The sequence below is a fragment of the Panthera leo genome, chromosome E1, assembly GCF_018350215.1.
Source record: "Panthera leo isolate Ple1 chromosome E1, P.leo_Ple1_pat1.1, whole genome shotgun sequence".
Taxonomy (NCBI): Eukaryota; Metazoa; Chordata; class Mammalia; order Carnivora; family Felidae; genus Panthera; species Panthera leo.
In genome coordinates this window covers 13,436,297-13,455,883 of record NC_056692.1, presented here as the reverse complement: position 1 = coordinate 13,455,883, position 19,587 = coordinate 13,436,297, and the positions used below count along the sequence as shown (strand labels likewise).

Sequence of the window (19,587 nt, the reverse complement as noted above, 5' to 3'; positions counted from 1 at the left end):
TGCATATTATGAGCCCCTTCTTTATTTTTTATAGATTTTTAATTTTTTTTCATATTTTTGAGGATTAGAAAGGTATAAACTATTTTTACTATTACAGATAGTCATGGAAGCACCATTAGGTGACATTGGCTATAGGTGAAAGGAAACCAGAATTTTTGTATTAGTATGAGAGGCTAATTTATTATTGCATTTAGATCTACTGACCATGTGAGGGAGTAAGAAGTTAAACAGCTGTATCTAGTTCATCTCTGCATATTTTAATCCAAATATGGTAAAGGGCAGGGCTAAAGGAAGGGAGTGTCCCTATAATAAACAGGGCTCAGAACTTGTAACAGAATATTAAATTATACTCCGCTCAAGAGAACTCTGCACTTTGCACTTTGGTTAAAGTACCATTTAGATTTAAATCTCTAAACTTTTCTTGAGAAATTAAGTTCTATTTGATTTCTTCTTTTCTGAATTGCAGAAATCAGGTAAAACTACTTGACAAAAATGACTTCTTGTCATGTTACTGAAGATCCTATAAAAAAGGTTGCTATCTTTGGAGGAACTCATGGCAATGAGTTAACAGGAGTATTTCTAGTTAAGCGCTGGCTGGAGAATGGCACTGAGATTCAGAGAACAGGGCTGGAGGTAAAACCATTTATTACCAACCCAAGAGCAGTGAAGAAGTGTACCAGATATATTGACTGTGACCTGAATCGAGTTTTTGACCCTGAAAATCTTGGGTAAGACTACATTTTGTGTTGTAGCATGTGTGCGTGTGTGTGTGTGTGTGTGTGTGTGTGTGTGTGAGAGAGAGAGAGAGAGAACACGTATATGTAGCACATGATATACGTATCCATACGTATAGTCGCTGTTGTGAAACAGATCACTTTCACTTTTAATCATACTCCGCTATGAAGTACTCAATTACCTAAACTGGGCCTCCACATGCTCTTTTATAAACTTTTAAAAGTATCAGACTGTTCTTAACTGATTTTCTTTTTAAATGCATTCTGTACAGACTAAGACAATAACAATGGTTTTTATTTTTAAATCATATCTTTAAAAAAACAGATTTAATAGTCTTTTGTATTATATTAGTTTTGGCCTGTATGCTTGCATACATATTTGTTAGCTTCCTAGGTGGTTTGCTACTATGTTTTTATACAACTATATTCATGGCAGTAATAAAGTTCTAGTCAAAAAAATTGTAATATTTCAATTAATATTTGTTGAATATGAAAAAGTGAATAAATACCCATCATCAAAAACCATCACACCACCTTGTGAAATGAGGAGTAGATGTACTGGCTTCAGTGGTGGATCCCTGAGAGATAAAAGCACTTCACTTGCATATTCTGAATTTAAATTGCAGCTGGTTCATAATACATTGCATGCAGTGTATGCAATAGTAACACTCTAGGTATTACAATATAATACATAATATAAATAATGCTAATTGTTTTTGCCTTTGTTTACATCCTTATAGCTCCTAGTATAGATATATAGGCCTCTTAGTATTTATTTTTCACCACTTTCTTTTATTTACCTAAAAATATTATTAAACACCTACTCTTCACGGGGCACTGTGCCAGGTACTGTGGGAGTACTATGAACAAAATGGTTTCTATCCACAACGAGTTGGAAAACAACTAACTGAGATGGAACATGTGCAAAGGAGCAACTCACACAGCAGCCACTGCCCTGTGTACTCCTGTTCTAATGAAGGCTAACTTGAGTTTACAGAGTTACTTAAATTTAATCTCACAACAGATCAAATACAGTTACTACCTTTAGTACAAATATGCCTCACTTTATGAAGTAGATGTTTTAGGGAGAATTATACATGAGTCACATTTTGTGTATCAAAGCATATTTTTACTAGCATACATTTTAATTTCAGGAATGCTTTATCTTCATGACTGAGGTTATGGTGATATAATTAAGATTTTATCTATTCACCTAGGGGTGCCTGGATGGCTCAGTTGGTTAAGCTTCTGACTTGGGCTCAGGTCATGATCTCGCAGTTCGTGGGTTGGAGCCCCATGTCGGGCTCTGTGCTGACAGCTCAGAGCCTGGAGCCTGCTTCGGATTCTGTGTCTCCTTCTCTCTCTGCCCCTCCCCCGCTCATTCTCTCAATCTCTCTCTCTCTCTCTCTCTCTCCCCCTCTCCAAAAATAAATAAAACGTTAAAAAAATCTTTTTAAAGATTTATCTATTCACCTAAAATAGCTTTTAACTAACTCTTATAAGAATTTGTTGAAGAATAATGCTTTTAGTCGGCATGTTAACTTCTTAAATAACTCTGAAATGGACTGGGGTGGGTTTTCCTATTATGACCATCAGTAGTATGCATTGTCCGTGAGAGCAGTCTTTAAAATTAAATTCGCTTTCTGCTTCTTATACTTTAACACTATTCAGAAGCTAGGCAGTTCTCTCTCAGGGTAGTTATCACACTTATAAAATTTAATTACCTTCTCCTGACTTCCCTCTCCCAAATTTGCTCCTTTTCCTATATTCCCCATCTCAGTAATGTCACCATTACCCATCAAATCTTCTATGGAAATCAACTTAGAATCTTCCCTGTTCCTCAAGCCCCATGTCTACCAAGTTACTAAATCTTCCCGTTTATTCAAGCATTGAATATTTTGCAATCCAATACTCCTCTCCATTTTCGCTACCTTATTTCATTTCATCTGTGGACTGAGTAGCCTCCTAAAGAATCTTTCTTCATCTAGCCTTACTCCAATCCTTCCTGCCATTGACTCAGTTTAATAGCAGCCATAGGGATCATCCTGACAGACAAATCTTATTATGCCCTTCCCCAGCTGAAAATTCTTCAAAAATCTATCTGGCATAGATTTAAGTAACTTAGTGTGATTAAAGTGCCTTTTAGGATCTTGCCCCTGCCCATTCCTTCTGCTTCATCCCTTGAGACTCTTCCTATGAGACCTGGGCCACGGGCATGAGAACTCAAAGTGTCCATTATCTTTCAAGACTTCAAGCCTTGGCTCTGAGCAACTGGGTGGTTAGTGATGCCATTACCGACATGGGGGAGAATTAGAAGCAAATCACTTGGGTGTAGAGGAACCTCACTGAGTTGTTTCATGAATTAACGTTTAAATATTTATTTTGAGAGAGAGACAGAGCATGCAAGCAGGGGAGGGGCAGAGAGAGAGGAAGAGAGAGAATCCCAAGCCGGCTCCCGGCTGTTAGCACTGAGCCCTATGCGGGGCTCCATCTCATGAACTGTGAGATCGTAACCTGGGCCAAAATCAAGGGTCTGATGCTTAACCAACTGAACCACCCAGGGGCCCCCATGAATTAACTTTTAAAATGCATACCTATCCATTAGGAACTATGGTTGCATATAATCAAAACCTGAAAACAGTGGCTTAAGTAAAGGTTTCTTTTTCACAAATCAATCTGGAGCTTGGCGGTCGAGGGCTGGTTGTAGTGGTTCAATAATAACATAAGCGCCACAGGTCTCCTCTGTCTTCCCACTGCACCTTCCTTAGTATGCAGCTTTTGTCCTCATTCTTTTTGCTTTATGGTCAAAAAATGGCTGCTCCACCTTCTTGATTGCATTTTAGGCAGGAATTACCCAGGTTCCAACTGTAGGTCCCTTGAAGACACTAGCAAAAATAGTCAGGGAACAGAAATAGATGGAAGTATAGAGAAGTGGTTGAGTTAAACCATTGTTTAATGAGGAAAAATAAATTTAAATTGTCAACATATACAGTAAGGGGGAAAAAAATATCCTAAAGAGTGAGGAGAGGTAGAGACTGATTTGAGAATTCAATAAAAACCTCATCCCAGAAAAAAAATATGTATGCATATGCCTGCAAAATTTTGCATTTTTGTGGAGTTTACAGACTTTGTAAAGCTTACCCTGGACCATAATGGTTCCTGGGACCTCAATTAGAATCCCTAATTAGGTAACATGATCATCTAAGTTTACTATTTTTGTGGACTAGAATTAGCTAGAGGACAAAAAAAAATTTGTGTGTGTGTTTGATAGTCTAGCCCCAATAAATAGCCCAGTGCACATAACTATTTAAAAAAAAAAAAAAAAACCAAACTATTGATTAAATTAATGAATACATTTTGTTAAACACTGAAGTCAAATGGTGAATTCTGTTTGAAATGTCCTCCCTGGGATCAGCCACATGAATGAACTACTGTTTGTGAGCATGCCGATGCACCATTACATAAAATCAAATGGAGAAAAAAGAAGGAAGTCTTTATTTATGAAATTTTGAAATAAGTTTCCACTTGACTTACAGATTTTTCATATTAAAGGTTTGGCAACTGTTTCCTTATACACTGTGTTCTTATTGTATGTTTAATGTTATCTTAGCCACAGATGTTGTTAAATCTTTTTCTTTCTGCTAATAACAGCAAAAAAATGTCAAAGGATTTGCCATATGAAGTGAGAAGGGCTCAAGAAATCAATCATTTATTTGGTCCAAAAGACAATGAATATTCCTATGACATTATTTTTGACCTTCACAACACTACTTCTAACATGGGGTGCACTCTTATTCTTGAAGATTCCAGGAATGACTTTTTAATTCAGATGTGTCATTATATTAAGGTAATGTCAATGTTATTAATTAAAATTCTTTTTTTTAATATTTACTTATTTGGGGGAGAGCTCAAGCAGGGAGGGACAGAAAGAAGGGGACAGAGGATCTGAAGTGGGCTCTGTGCTGACAAGCTGATAGCAGCGAGCCCCATGTGGGGCTCAAACTTATGAACCGTGAGATCATGACCTCAGCCGTAGTCAGATGCTCAACCACCTGAGCCACCCAGGTGCCCCAGTGTTATTAATTTATAAGTTAGCATGGTACCTGTACTTTTAAGTCAATTGTAGATGTAGAGCCACCAGAAAAGGGTTGGAAGAGGGGGTCCAAGAGAGATGAGGGAGTGGGAGGAGCGCACCAGAATAGAGGTGGTGTTGACGGCAGGAGAAAAGTTGAGGAAATGAGTAAAATAATAAACACAGTGAACAAAATAATCAAACAGTTGCGGATTCTCGTGTTTATAAAATTATAACTCACTTATCCAGACAGCCACTAAACCATAAGCTGTTTGGTAAAATCAATACCCACACTTAAAATGGTGTAGTTGACATAGCTCAATGATAGTTTTAGGAAGCTTGAGAAATAGTCATTTAATATGACCAAAGACCAGTGATAAAAAGGCTGGCTCTTTTTAGTTCTGCCCTTGTCTCCATTTGACTCAGATACCCCAACACATGTCTGTTCTTTCAGTACTTGTATAGCTAATCATTTTAAGGCTCAGAAATTTACAAGATGAAAAATTCAGCAATCCAGGGCTGACAGCTAGAGGAAAATTGCTAGAAAGTAACAACAAAGCAAAAAACACAAATAATGAACTATGTGTTTATTTCTGTATAATAGCTACTCTTCTGTCCAGAGGGCCAATATGCTTAAGTGGAAGGAGTTTGACCTGTGTATCCAGGAGAACCTGGGCTTATATCCTCGCTTTCTCATTCACTAACCTTGGACAAGATACTCCACACCCCAAACCTTGCTCTCCTTGTATACAATTGGCATAATAACACTTACCCATAGGAGTGTTAAAAGCCTTAAATGAGATACAGCATTGAGCCTTATACCTAGCAGACAGTAAAGATTAATTGTTAACTTCTGTTTCCCTTGAGTTTTTGACAATAACTGGCTAGCAGTTCTGGTGGGAGATCATAATGCAATGATTCTTTTTGCTCATTGAAGGGAGAGTTGAATGCTCTGGTTACCGGGCATAGAAGCAGCATGGCTGACAATGTTATCAAAATCCAGAGGCCTTATCTTGAATTCTCATTCAGATAAGTCGAGGTGGGGGGGGGGTTACCTAACATCTGTACGGACCTGGACCATAAGGGTAGAAACGGAATTCTTTATTAGACCTATACTAATCTAAATAGGAAGTGTCACCAGTGGTGAAAACAAAAATAGCCAAATCCATTGAGAAGCAAAATTTATTTCATACATTTTTTATCATGGTTCTGGAGAATTGTTTAATGTACTTTTTGCCCAGAAAGCTATGTATAATTCAATTTTATATGTAATTCATTGATGTGTTTTCAAAGCTATAATAATAACACTGAATTTTAGAGTGTTTCATAAAGCTGTCTTACCTTTGTATTCTATTACTTAATTGATGGAGTAAAGCATATTGAAGACATTATTGACTCTCTAGTGGCAAAGAGAACAAAGCATATGGTCTTTACATAATAAGAAAGATGTTTTAAATTCTTTTCAGACTTCTTTGGCTCCATTACCCTGCTATGTTTATCTTATTGAGCATCCTTCCCTCAAATATGCGACCACTCGTTCTATAGCCAAGTATCCTGTTGGTAAGTCATATTTCCCATTGTCACAACTGCACAAAATATGTCCTGGATGAAACTCTGAGACAATTATTTTCTGGAGAATATTTATAGCTACCTTGCTTATCATTATGGCTTATAATTGTCAAGTAAAAGCAAACTAACTAACTCCAGGCAGGCTCTAACTATATCAAATGTCCTCAGTTTCATTGAGCAGTTTCTGCATTCCAGGAGAGAAACAGTGAACTGAGGGAACTCTAATCTTTTATAATATGCAGTAAACATGCCTGCCCTTGTGCCTAGAAAGAGATCATCTCTATCTTCCAAGACTGTTCACTGTAAAAACATTCTTGAAAAATAATCTGGAACCAAGGCAGTCAGTGTCTTACTGGCAAGACATGCAGAAACACCAGAGACCCATAAAAAATCTTTTCCCAACTTTCCTCTTAGCACCTGTTTTGTACTCATGTCTCCCAAGAGCTGTTTGCTATCTATCCACTCACTCGTTTCTGTGTCAGTTACTGAGCTGTGAATGCATCTTTACCCTCTGGCAAGTTCCAATATGGAGGCTTGCACACTCAGTCTCTTTTTTTCTATATTCCACTCTCTTTCCTGAATGACCTGCTAGCATAATTGTTTGCACAACTTAAAATCCTTTTTTGTGAGATCTAAGATGGTTTTAACCAAGAGTAATTTAATTTCAAAACAAGTTGTCAAACAGTATCAGCAAATTTAAAGTTATCTTGGTTATTTAATTGTTGGTAATTTTGGTGCATAATCGGGGATCTGTTGGGGCAAAGGTAAATATCTAAGTATAGGTAATTATTCGAAATAAACCAAATGCTTAACAATGAATGATAGAGATCCTGTTTTTCTGGGACACCAAATAAAGCTGAAGATTTCCACACTTTGAAAAAGCATTCTTGGTCTATGATATTTGTGGGGAAATGCTGCTCTTAACTAGAACAAATATCTACCAATATATTTGCCCCTTTTTAGGGCCAAGCCTTTCAAATATTTCAATATGATAGAGTACTAAGATCATCATAAACAATTAGAAATACTGTATGTTATCCTGCCAACTTCATTAATTTGGAATATTTTTATACCATCCACTCACTGGGGGGAAAATACTTAAGCTCAGACAGAAACTATCTCCAACCCAACGTTTTACAATATATCTCTATTGTCTCATAGAAATTTGCTCTAGCTTCTACTAGCCTCCAAAAGGACCACCTTTGTATTCTATTACCAAGGCAGCTGAAATGTGGCAGGATCGTTCTAAGTAAACTTTATTGTGGAAAGAAGCTGTTTTCTGCAGCCAGCCTTATGATCATTCACAGAATCTTCTTCATTTTCTGTCTCTGTTTCTCTGTCTCTCTCTCTCATGTGTGTGCATGCACACACATACACACACACCTACACACGTGCACACACACACAGAATACTCTAGACAGAATCTTCTCCTAAGTTAACTTTCCCAGATCAACCATGGCCTCATTTGAGACTCAGAAGATTTAAGTTTATGACCACTACTTCTTCAGCTCCACTTGGGACTATGCTGTGGCTATTTCTTAAAACTTTAAACATTCTTCTCTGACACAGGATCTTGTGTCAAGGGTAATTGTTGGTTTAGAAAATATGGCCACCCTGTTATCTTCCACTCACAATCAGGAAGGAAAAAATCCTTCAGTAACTGACTCTTCTGACTCAGACACCCTCTTCTACCAATCACAGCTGCTCTCCACACCTTCCATCTCCTCTCCAAACAAGAATATGTACAATCTTTTTGGCCGCACAAAGCTCAAATGGCTTAAACAATAAAACAAATTTATTATTTTACATTACAGCTCAGCACATCGTGAGGGGCCAGGTTCTTCTTATCTTTTTAGTATACCATCTTTAGTGGAGTTTTTTAGCAGCCCCCATGGCCACAAGATGTCCACTGTAGTTTTAAGCATCATATGCCAATAATACAATATCTAATGGGTGAAAGAAAAGTCTTAGGAACTCCCTGCAGACCTCTGTTATAACCACTTGTTCAGAACTGGATCACATATCCATTCTTAAATCAATCACTAGGATAATGGGAGTACTATAAACGACTTAAACCATTCCATATTTACACCTGGGCTGGAGAAAAGTTCACTTGCCTGGAAGACTGGATATCGAACCAAAATCAGGACTCTATCAGTAAGGAAGAAGTGGAATGGCTTTTGGATGGGCAACCAATAATGTCTTCTACAACACACATATAGACATATCCTTGAACATGTTTTAACACATGTGTACAAATCATTTATACACAAAATGCATACATTAACCACATTTATACCACATACTTAAATGTGTGTCCAGACGTATATGCAAAAAAGCTAAGCACAACAAATAAAAAATAAATGCCAAATACAGAAAGATTTTGTGAATCAAGAAATAAGAGAACTGGGTAAAAATAGAATGGGTGAAAAAGAATGTATATGAATGGATATGAATTGGTTAGAAAAGAATGAATGATATTATTTTTGATAAATGGGGGATAACTGTATGGGAGACTGGAACAGGAGGGAGGTAACTAGATATTTGGTTTAGAGAGACTGTTTTGTAGGTGTGAGGATGGATTGTATTGGGGTGAGAATAAATGAATACAAATTAATCCTAGGGAAAACTAAAACTATTGCACTATCACATTAGAATTAGTTGTTATGTTAAGGGCAAGAATGTTGCTCTAGGGTCACCTAGATGGTCATGTTAACCATCCATGGCACCAAATCTCTGTGACTCAAATAGATGCATTTCCTCCTGTCAAGACTAAATGTTGACAATGTTGATAATATGGCAATATTGAAGGATATTTAAGCAAAAAATGACCCCAAGATCTTACTACTCTAATACAATTCTTTGATATTTTTTCATGTTTTCTCTCAGTTTTTATTCACTATGCTTATAATGTGTACATGTAAATCTTCTGCTTTTATGTTTTGCCTAACATTGTCTCAAATATTTTCCATGATGCTACATGGTCTACCTTTTTAATCATTTTAATGATGATATTCTAGGTCTTAATATATGAACGTGCTCAGTTGTCTAATATATTGTAATATTTATATAAATATTATATATACCCCTTCTGTACCGAGGTGTAGAAGTTGGTCCCCAGCCTCAAGGAGTTCTGAGAGCCGATATTTTGGATCAAATGAGAAAAATGATCAAACATGCTCTTGATTTTATACATAATTTCAATGAAGGTAAGTAGGAGGCAGGAATTATTTCCTTGTTAGTGTGTGTGTGTGTGTGTGTGTGTGTGTGTGTGTGTGTAAATCAGAAAAGTGAGATGAAATGAACACACATAGTGACCTAACCGCTAAACGCTGATATAGCAATTGTCAAATTTGCCATGCTCATGATATTAGATGTTTTTAAAAATGTTATTCACTTCAGCCATTCCTCAATGACCAGAGTAGACACATTTAAGCAAAGCAGCTACTAACAAATCTCCCCAGATAAAATCCTCATTTTCTGCTAATCTACACCGTAAACAGCAAAGAACCACTAAGAAATACAAATATCCAATAAGCGCATGAAAAGATGTCCAACATTACTACTAATCAGAGAAACACCAGTTAAAGTGAGAAAATATTTTCTCCCACCAGAGTGGGCAGATATTAAAACCTGATAACATTAACTGATGGTAAGTGTAGGAAAAGAGGGTGCTCTCATTCCCTGCTGGTATAAATCCAGTAAGGACACTTTAGAGAATAATTTTTATAGTATCCACTCCTGAAAATGCACAAATCCTGTGACCCAGCAAGTCCATACCTCAGAGACCTGCAAAAGCACAGGCACACCCGCTGTGTTGTCACATGCAAGGGCGGTCATCAGCATCATTGTAACAGCAAGACAATCGAAATGACCTGAATATTGATCCATTGGTAAACAATTAAATAAATTAATGTGAAAAGATCTTCAAAATACATTGTTAATTACAGAAAGCAAGCTACAAACCAAAACATACAGCACTATACCAGTTTGCTTCAGAATAATAATAATAAACACTTGCTAGAATACACATACATATATATGAGGAAAAAACAGGTTAATTTTATTTTAATTGTTTTCAAGGTGAACGATGTATTTGCATATTATTTGTGTAATTAAAAACAATTAAATGGGGCTGGTGGCAGGATGATATATGGAAGTCTACTATCTGCTCATTTATTTGATAAACCTAAAACAGCAAAAAAATAAAGCCTATTGATTATTAAAAAATAAATGTACTTGAAATTTAAAACTAAAGTATAATTGAAATAAAATCAAAGAAAGCTGAAACTAATATAACACTCTATGTTAACTATACTGGAATTAAAATTTAAAGAGTTAATAAAATTTGTAAAAATTTAAGAATTCCTGAGAGAGAGAGAGAGAGAGAGAGAGAGAGAAAGGGACATCCTACATAAATAATTACTCCAGCAGGCTTAATTGGAATTGTCGTTGAGGAATGAGTCATTATAGTGACAAAGCTGGAGAATAGTTCAGTGTCATGGGGGAGTATAATTCCTTAACCTCAGATTGTGCACCCTACTGCAGTCACAGGAATTTCTTCTGTGCTTGGGAATCCTTTGACTCCAGAGTCATAAAGACTGAAGATCAGCTTTTTACCACCTATGTCTGAGAACCGGTTCTATAACTGTCTCATGCACCTGGTATTGGGAAGGTCACCACTAATTGATAAGAAACCCTTCCGATAGTAAGTGGGGACTACCTTACATTAAGGAACAGTGAACCCAGGTACAAGACCACAGACATGAGAGGAAAGACATGTTTTTCAAATCATAGTCCATAGATTCCTATCCCCGGGGGTGGGGATCTCATGGCTGTCTTGTAGCTCCAGGACAGGCACCCCTACCTCTGCTCCTACCAGACCAGTTCTTCTGTTTTATTGCTCTTCCGTGTAACGTTTTCTTTAAGCAAAGGATCCCGCAATTCAAAAATTTTAAACCACTATTAATCTTGACTTTCCAGTTTGGTGGATTTCTAACTAACATGGAAAGAACACCATTATCCAAAGAATGCTGACAAAGAGATAACCACCTAGAGAAAAACTCTCTAGAAATGTGCAGAAGAGCTCCATCCTTGGCTTTGTGCTACTCAAAATTATTACTAGTAAGTTGGATGAGGATATATGTGACATGCTTATATATAAATGAAAGGTGGCAGGAAGCTTGCAGGAAAATATCTGTGGTTAGAAGGTAGATCTAAAAAGTCCTGACAACCTTTAACAATTGTGTGAGGCAAATATTTTAGGTTAACTACATTTCAGGTTCAAAATTTGCTTTTATGTTTAAAAAAAAAAAAATCCCAGAATAAGGGAAGTGATGGTCTCTTTTCTGCATTGAATAAACACCACTTGGAGAATGTGAATAAATTCTGAGTCCGTATTTCAGGAGGAACCTGTATGAAGTAGAGGTTAGCCAAGGAGAGAATTGAGGAGGCTGAAGAGTTTAAAAACCATAATATAAGAGCCATCCCTAAGATGCACGTAGAACTTCAGTTTACAAAGTATCTTCACATATAACCTCACGAATGTGACATATGTAAGTAGAGAAGAAGAATTCTTAGGCCAGCAAAAGGAGACTTTTTATATTAGAGTTTTAGACGTGTCATACTGGAAAGCAGCAATTAGACATGTTTTCTGTGACTCTGAGGACAGAATGGAATCAGTGGGATGAAGTCACCTAGAGACATAAATGTCTGATTAACAAAGCTGACCGACAGTGGAATGGACCACACTTTGTGAGGCCATCCAAGCAGGAGTAAGATGATCACTTGGCCAGAAAGACGTGGAGAATTCTCAAGCACTGATGAGGTTAGGCATTTGAGGCTTCTTCCAACTGTGAGATTCTAAGTAGCAAACTTAGAATGCTTCTTTACGTTCTACCACTTTTTTCTGTCCTTCTAATAGACCTTCTGCTTTAAAGAGATGACACCTGATAAGTTTCTATCTTCCCTTTGGAAGATGGAGTAGATTGTAAAAATGCCCACAAATTCTTCCCTTCCCTGTGTCCGTGTTCTCACAATGTGGTGTTTTAGATCCTTCTGCCAAGAAATGGAGTTTATTTCCCTACCTCCTGAATCTGGCTTGGCCACGTTACTTGTTTTGTGCCGCAGAAGAAACTCAAAAAGGACTTGCACACTGGAGCTTGCTCTCTGCTCCTCCTAGGAACCCTGTACTGCCAGTATGTGGATCAGCCTAGCCTAGCCTGCTGAATAATGAGAGGTTATGAGGCGGAGAACTCAGACACCCCAGCTCCAGCTGCCAGCCTGGCAAATGCCAGACATGAGAGTAAGACCATCTTAGATCATCCAGCCTCCAGCTGACCTACCAGCTCACCACAAATGCATGAGCAAGCCAGTCAGAAATCAGAAAGCCAGCCTACACCGGGGGAACTGCCCAAACATTCCACAGAATCATGAGCTAAACTGGGGGTGGTTGTTTCACACCACTCAGTTCTCGGGTAGTGTGTTAAGCAGCAAAAGCTAACTGATACAGAAGTGATCACAGGCTATCCACATTCCAACCCGGGCTGCACTTTCTGTTCTAAGGACAAAGGAAGAGTTTCCTTTGAGTTGCAACCATAGCACACTAAGGATCCTCTCTTGGATGAAAATTCATCCGGTTTACACAGAGCTGCCTGTGTACATGTAAACTACTCCCTTTACACGTTTCTGGGCATTGGGTTAATGTTGCCTCATCTTGGGAAGTCAGGCTGCCTGCATCCTAAGGTCTCACATACTTAGTTAAGAGAAGGAGCACCATGCTGAAGTCACCTAACCTGCCGGAAGTCCCCCTGAGGATGTGCGGTCATAGAATGTCAGAGCTGGAAGGGCCCTCCGAGATATTGTCAAAACCTTCGTTTGACAAGTAAAGAAAGTGAGCCTCCAGAAGTTAAGCATCTTGCTCAAGATTACACAGCTAGACTGAAGCCCAGGTGTCCTGACTCCCAGCCTATCGTGGCTTTTCAAGTTCTGCTTTCTGCCTCTCCCCATTAGTGTACTTGTGGATGGTGTACCAATAGGAATAATTTGAGAACCTCTTTTGGCTGAATGTTGGTTAAGAATATCCTTAACTTAAAATGGTATGTTCTCCCTGTAACTGTCTTCCTTTTTGGGGTGTTGTTCTTCCCTTAAAGTTTCAACTTCCTTTTTTTCAAGAGATTCTTCTTAATCACTATTCATACACGTTGTTTTCACCATAGGAGAAGAATTCCCCCCCTGTGCTATTGAAGTCTATAAAATAATGGAGAAAGTTGATTATCCTAGGAATGAAAATGGAGATATTGCCGCTATTATCCACCCTGACCTGCAGGTAACGTTTGCTGTTTCTTTAAAGTATTCAAATTAATGATGTCTCACTTTCAAATAGAACTTTACAATTCATAAACCATTTTACATACATTAGCTCGTTTACCTGCATTACCTACATTTACCCACATTAGCAGTGTAGGTAAGGTATTCAGACCTTCGTTCAATAAATATTATTGAGTATATCCTCTGCTGGCTCTGGGGATACATCAGTGAATATGGTCTATACTCTCATGAGATTTATAGATGTACTAAACTCTAAACTGTGGTTTAGAAATCAAGATAACCAGATGCCATAAAAGAATAATGAAGTGGGGAGGAAGAGGTCAGACAAGGCCTCTCAGGGAAGGTGAAATTCCTGCCCAAGTGCAATGGACAGGAATTATTGTATCTATTTTATCATAAGAAAACAGGCTCACACAGGTTTCTAGTTATGGAATGATTAAGTCACAGAGTAAAAAGGCACAGCATAGGGAATATAGTCAATGGTATTATAATAGCGTTGTAACTACACTTGTGGTGAGCACAGGTAAGGTATAAACTTGTCGAATCACTATGTTGCACACCTGAAATTAATGTAACATTGTGTCAACTACACTAAAAAAAAAAGTTGTTTAAAGAAAATAAAATTTAGATCTTCCCCATAGTCTTACAGCTATCAATGGCACATCCAGAACTAATGTTCTTTGCAGTTGACCACATTGCTGCCACCTCCCTGTGATCACCACTGAATAAGTTAGAGCAAAACACTCAGAACCTCCTTCTCTGCGGTGTTTTCTACCACCACTCCCTGACTCTCCTCAGAACCCCAGTATCTGCTCCTTCTCTGGTTTGATCAATAATGGCATAGTTAAGGGGGAAAAAAGGCTCTTGGGAGAGCATAGGAGATTGAAATCTAGAAAAGGCAAAGGCAAAAGCAAGGAGAAGCAAATATTCCAAAAAGCTAAAATATCCATATCAATTGTGAGAACCCTATGCACCCTCAGACAGATGGAAAAGACTTGGCAGATTATCTAGTCTGGGGCTTTCAACTCTGGTCATACATTGCCTAGAGAGACTTTGAAACATAACAATGCCAGGATCCCACTTTGAGATAATCTAATCTTACTGGCCTGGGTAATCAGAGTGGAAAACTACTGAGGCAGTTCAGACTCCGATCTAATGACCCTAGTAATAGTCATCCAGACTTACAACTTAATAAAATAAGCTGTCTGTAGACAAGTGGAGCAAATCCTGCTTTCTGCCTTAGTGGGATCTGGGTGGAAACCAGAAGAAGGAGCCTTAGGCAATGTTTTAAAGGAAAGAAATATAAAGATTGAGGGAGAGAGGAAAGCACTACAGGTAACAAAAATAGCAAGTACAAGAAACAGAGGCCAAGGTGATGATGTCATAACTGGCTACAACACAGGATTTTTTTTAAGATTTGTATTCCTCAAGGATCCTTGAAGAGTACAAACATCATCCTGGTGAAGCAGAGAAGTGAGGTTAATGAGATCAGTAACAAACAGGGTTTGTGGTAGGTCTTGAAAGGAAGGACAGTATTGATTTGGTTGCTCAGTATTTACAAGGAGTGAGTGATTCACTAATTATTGCAATAAATATATTTGAGAGGCACCTGGGTGGCTCAGTCTGTAAAGCGTCTGACTTGGGCTAAGGTTGTGATCTCACTGTTTGTGGGTTCGAGCCCCACGTAGGGCTCTGTGCTGACAGCTCAGAGCCTGGAGCCTGCTTCGGATTCTGTGTCTCCCTCACTCTCTGCCCCTCCCCCCCTCATGCTCTGTCTCTGTCAAAAATAAATAAATAAATATTTTTTTAAAAAATACATATATTTGAATGACTACTAAGCCTATCCTGGACCCTGAGGTTCAAGATAGACAAGATCCCTCACGGAGCTTCCATAGTAATCAGGGGATAATGGACCATGAATAAGTAAACAATACATAAACCAGATCATTTCAAATTGTAATGAGTACTATAAAAGAAATGAACAGAATAATAGAGGCTAACAGAGGGTTCCTATCAGATGGAATGGTCTGAAAGAGCCATCTCTTAGATGATGGCATTGAAGCTGGAGCCTGGGCAATGAGAAGTCATCCACGTGGAAAACAAGTCCAAAGGCCCTGAGGCTAGAACAAACTTGGAGTGTTTGAGGAATAGCAAGACCAGTGTCCATGGAGATCAGGGAGCGAACACTGAGGATAGTTGATCCTGGAGAGAGAGACATAGACAGACACCTGCTTGTGAGTCCAGGTTTTATTCAAAGAGAGACAGTTCTTGGTCATGGATGCTCACTGGAATGACCTAGAGGATGTACTCCCAAATGCCCGAACCCTATTACAAAAGCACTAAAGTGGTGCTTCTCAAACTCAGGCCACAGGAGAATCACCTGAGGAGCTTTTAAAAAATCTTGATTCCCAGGCCCCTTCCCCAGGGATTCTGATTTAGTTCCTCAGGGTGCACACAGGAAATCAGTTAGGTTTACCAGGTGATTTTCATGTGGCTCAGGTTTGGGTATAGTTATATCTATAGTTATATATTTAGATATCTATAGATATAGATATAGAAAGTTTATTTATTTATTTTGACAGAGAAAGAGCACAAGCAGGGGAGGGGCAGAGAGAGAGAAAGGGAGAATCTCAAGCAGGCTCTATGTTGTCAGCGCAGAGCCCGACTCGGGGCTGGAACCCATGAACCGTGAGATGAAACCATGAGATGACCTGAGCTGAAATCAAAAGTCTGATGCTTAAACAACTGAACCTCCCAGGTGCCTCATACTCATCTATATTTTTTAAATAGCCCAGTCAATTATAGCGTGCAGGTAGGGTTGAGTAACTTACTGTAATGCAGAGCTTCCCAAACTTTAATACTATGCATGTGAATCTCTGGGGACTTGTTAACATGAAGGCACGTCTGCAGCAGGGAAAGAAATTGTGCTTTAATAATAAATTCCCAGGTGCTGCTGAGAAATGTTAGAAGTGCAGAATCACAGAACCCAAGACCTCTAGAATCAGAATCTGCATTTTAACAAAATCTGTACACAGTCTGAAAACATCAAAGTGTGGGAAGAGCTGCTTTAGGGTTCTTGTGATGTGACAGCACTGGTATTTGAGGGCTCATGGTCTGGATCAGATAACTCCGTTGTTATCATGGAGAACATTCACCTTATCCTAAGACAGGCCCCAGCCCATCCCCACTTTGTCTCACTAAGCCCCATCAGAATAGAGTCCCTTGGTGGGCAGGCACAAGGACTCATTTTTTACATCCCTATAGTACAATGTCTTGCACACTGTTATTTCTTAAACTTTGCTGAACAAGATTTAACTTCTGCTAGCAACAGGTAGAACATACACTTAGGGAGACATGCATTTATTTGGCCCTTTAATATTCTGAATCTCTTTGGCAACATTCAAGGCAAACTTGGTATTGAAACAAACTCCAGTCACATGTATGCGGTATAAAAACTAAATGGGGAACTCTTAAAACTGCCGCCCAAATTAATGGTTCAGTCTCAGTTTGGCCAGATCACTCATGGGCCTCCCAACACATCTCTCAAGTATCTCTTTTGTTAGACACTGCTATAATTTGTTAGTTGTCTAGAGAGCCCGACATAAAACTTTTAAGGTGGGGAAAAAGTCTAAATGTAACTTACGTATTTTAATTGTTTCCTGAGAGGATCAAGACTGGAAACCGCTGCACCCCGGGGATCCTGTGTTTTTAACTCTTGATGGAAAGATTATTCCATTGGGCGGAGGCAGTACTGTGTACCCAGTGTTTGTAAACGAGGCCGCGTATTATGAAAAGAAAGAAGCTTTTGCAAAGGCAACCAAACTAACACTCAACGCAAGAAGTATTCGCTCCTCGTTACCTTAATCACTTCTAGCCCACCTGTGACACAGTATCTTGACAAACTCCACTAGGTTGTAACCTCTTGAAGGGCAGGGCTGTGGCTTCTTCGACTTCATATCCTAGTACCTAGTCCAGTGCCTTACCACAGTGGGCATTCAGGCAAGTTTTTGAATGAATGAATAAATTAATGCGTATCTTCTCAAAGTATCATAGTGGACACGTAGCTTATTCAAAGAAGTGCATTTCTTATTTCTGTATAACTTTTTATATATTATACTTTGAGAGTTTAACATTCTTAACAAACAGCCTTTAAATTCAAATTTCAAAACTGAAATGGATACTATACCTTAAAAGTTATTAACTTGAGCCTAGAATTAAATGTGTTTTCAAGTAATGTATAAATGCTACTCGAAACTCATGATGCAGACTTGTGATTTTTAAATTTTTCATACCTGAATTAATGATAATATATTAAGCATCCCATCTGTAACTTTAGCAATAGTTGTGATATCCATAGGAGATTTGTAACTGCCCTTTTGAAGATGAAATGTGAACAGGAAATGAGGGCTGATTATAAAGGTGACACTAGGAATAAATCAAGGACCTAAATGGCCCTTTGTCTGCAGACAGTCGCCCACACAGCACAGCTGCCCCTGACATGGCCCCTTGTTCTGCACTGACCTCGGGGAGCGGGGAGCCTCCTCCAGACATCTCACACTCCCCTTGGGAAGCTAACGTTCCTTCCCAACTTGGGAAAACCTGGAAGAGGCATATTCTTTCCAACAGTCGCTTCTCATTTTGAAAGAACGCGCTTGCCCTTGTTCCCAGCCAACACGTGAGGAAGTCTTTGGGCTCCGGCAGCAAGGGCGGTAAAGACAGAAATAGCAGACAGCAGCGGACACTAATGTGACCCAAAACCATGTCTCTGGTTCACAGATGCATTCTTTCAAAAAAGTGCCCGTGATCTAAATGCCCAAAATGCCTCCACACCCACGATTCTTCCCCTCAAAGGTCTTTGGGCTGAAATGCTGCCTCCCTCTCTCCCTCCAGCCCCTGCAGGAGCCTCCCTGCCTCCTCTTTTAGGCCCCAGCAGCCAAGTAAAGAGTGTTTTTATCCTGTGATTTGGACCCCAAGGAACCCATGTTTATGGTTTCAAATGTATGTACCAACCATCATACTGTTATCTGAAACAAAGATGTATGTAAATATCTCATTCTCCAGAGTAAACCCCATTAAACTAATTTCATTTTCATATTCAGTGTTTTATAAAGCACAAATAAACTGTTTCTAAATTTTTCTGCACCAATATTTTCGTACTTTGCCAAAATGATTTTTATTGGAATAAACTCTCTTCCTTCTGAATTCTGAGTGAAAGTTCAATTTATCAATCTTCCTTCTTCCACTGTGAAAGTTCCTTCGTGTTTTATGTCTGAGTCCAGTTTTTCTGGGTCAGTTTTTTCCAGATGTAAATTTTGGCAAGAGTACTTTATTCTTCTATCAAACTTTCGTTACCTATAAAATTTACAATGTAAATGTAAAGTCTTATTTCCTCTGACTCAATATTTACAGTATTCAGAGTTTCTAATTAAATGATTTTTTTAAAACCTAGAGCTATAGCCACTTTCAGTTACAGACTTGATGTTTGCATTTGTAAAATGGGGGTCATCATAATAGTGTCCCTTTCTTGGGATTACTGCGGAGAATAAGTGGGCTGATGCAGCTGAGCTCTTAGCACAGTGGCCAGGACAGAATAACAAGTCATTGAAGTTCAAATTCCTAACACAAGGGCCCTTTGTGATTTGCCCCTCCCTCCCCTACAACCTTTCTAAATGCATGGCCCTTCGGGTCCTCTCAGTTCTGGTCTGCTTCACATTGTTTTATTCCTATATGCCTTCACACAGACTGGTCCTCCCACCCAGAATTCTCTCCCTCCTTCCTCTGCTCCTTTCCCCCATTCAGCCCTCGCTCTAGCTAATTCCTACTTCTCGTTCAAAATGCTCCTCAACTCTCATTTAATCTGTAAAGCCTTCTTGGCCTCTGCCT

General features: G+C 38.8%; 1 protein-coding gene across 2 annotated transcripts; it reads left to right on the top strand.

The window, feature by feature from the left end:
* Positions 1-367: 367 nt before the first annotated feature.
* On the top strand, positions 368-18,906 carry ASPA (aspartoacylase). Of its 2 annotated transcripts, none has more exons than XM_042915315.1 (6): positions 368-728; positions 4,386-4,581; positions 6,273-6,366; positions 9,483-9,584; positions 13,593-13,702; positions 17,371-18,906. In XM_042915315.1, the coding sequence occupies exons 1-6, from the start codon at positions 493-495 to the stop codon at positions 17,566-17,568; spliced, it is 936 nt and encodes a 311-aa protein (XP_042771249.1). In that variant the 5' UTR covers positions 368-492; the 3' UTR covers positions 17,569-18,906. The 2 variants fall into 2 exon arrangements, with proteins under 2 accessions (XP_042771249.1, XP_042771248.1); XM_042915314.1 differs by having other exon boundaries at positions 9,477-9,584.
* Positions 18,907-19,587: the final 681 nt, after the last annotated feature.

What these genes read in the sequence shown, in the direction of transcription:
- ASPA (XM_042915314.1), top strand. Translation starts at nt 493, where the DNA reads ATGACTTCTTGTCATGTTACTGAAGATCCTATAAAAAAGGTTGCTATC. An exon ending in AGATGTGTCATTATATTAAG is followed by an intron (nt 4,582 to 6,272) that starts GTAATGTCAATG and finishes AATTCTTTTCAG; the next exon opens with ACTTCTTTGGCTCCATTACC. An exon ending in TATAGCCAAGTATCCTGTTG is followed by an intron (nt 6,367 to 9,476) that starts GTAAGTCATATT and finishes TTCTGTACCGAG; the next exon opens with GTGTAGAAGTTGGTCCCCAG.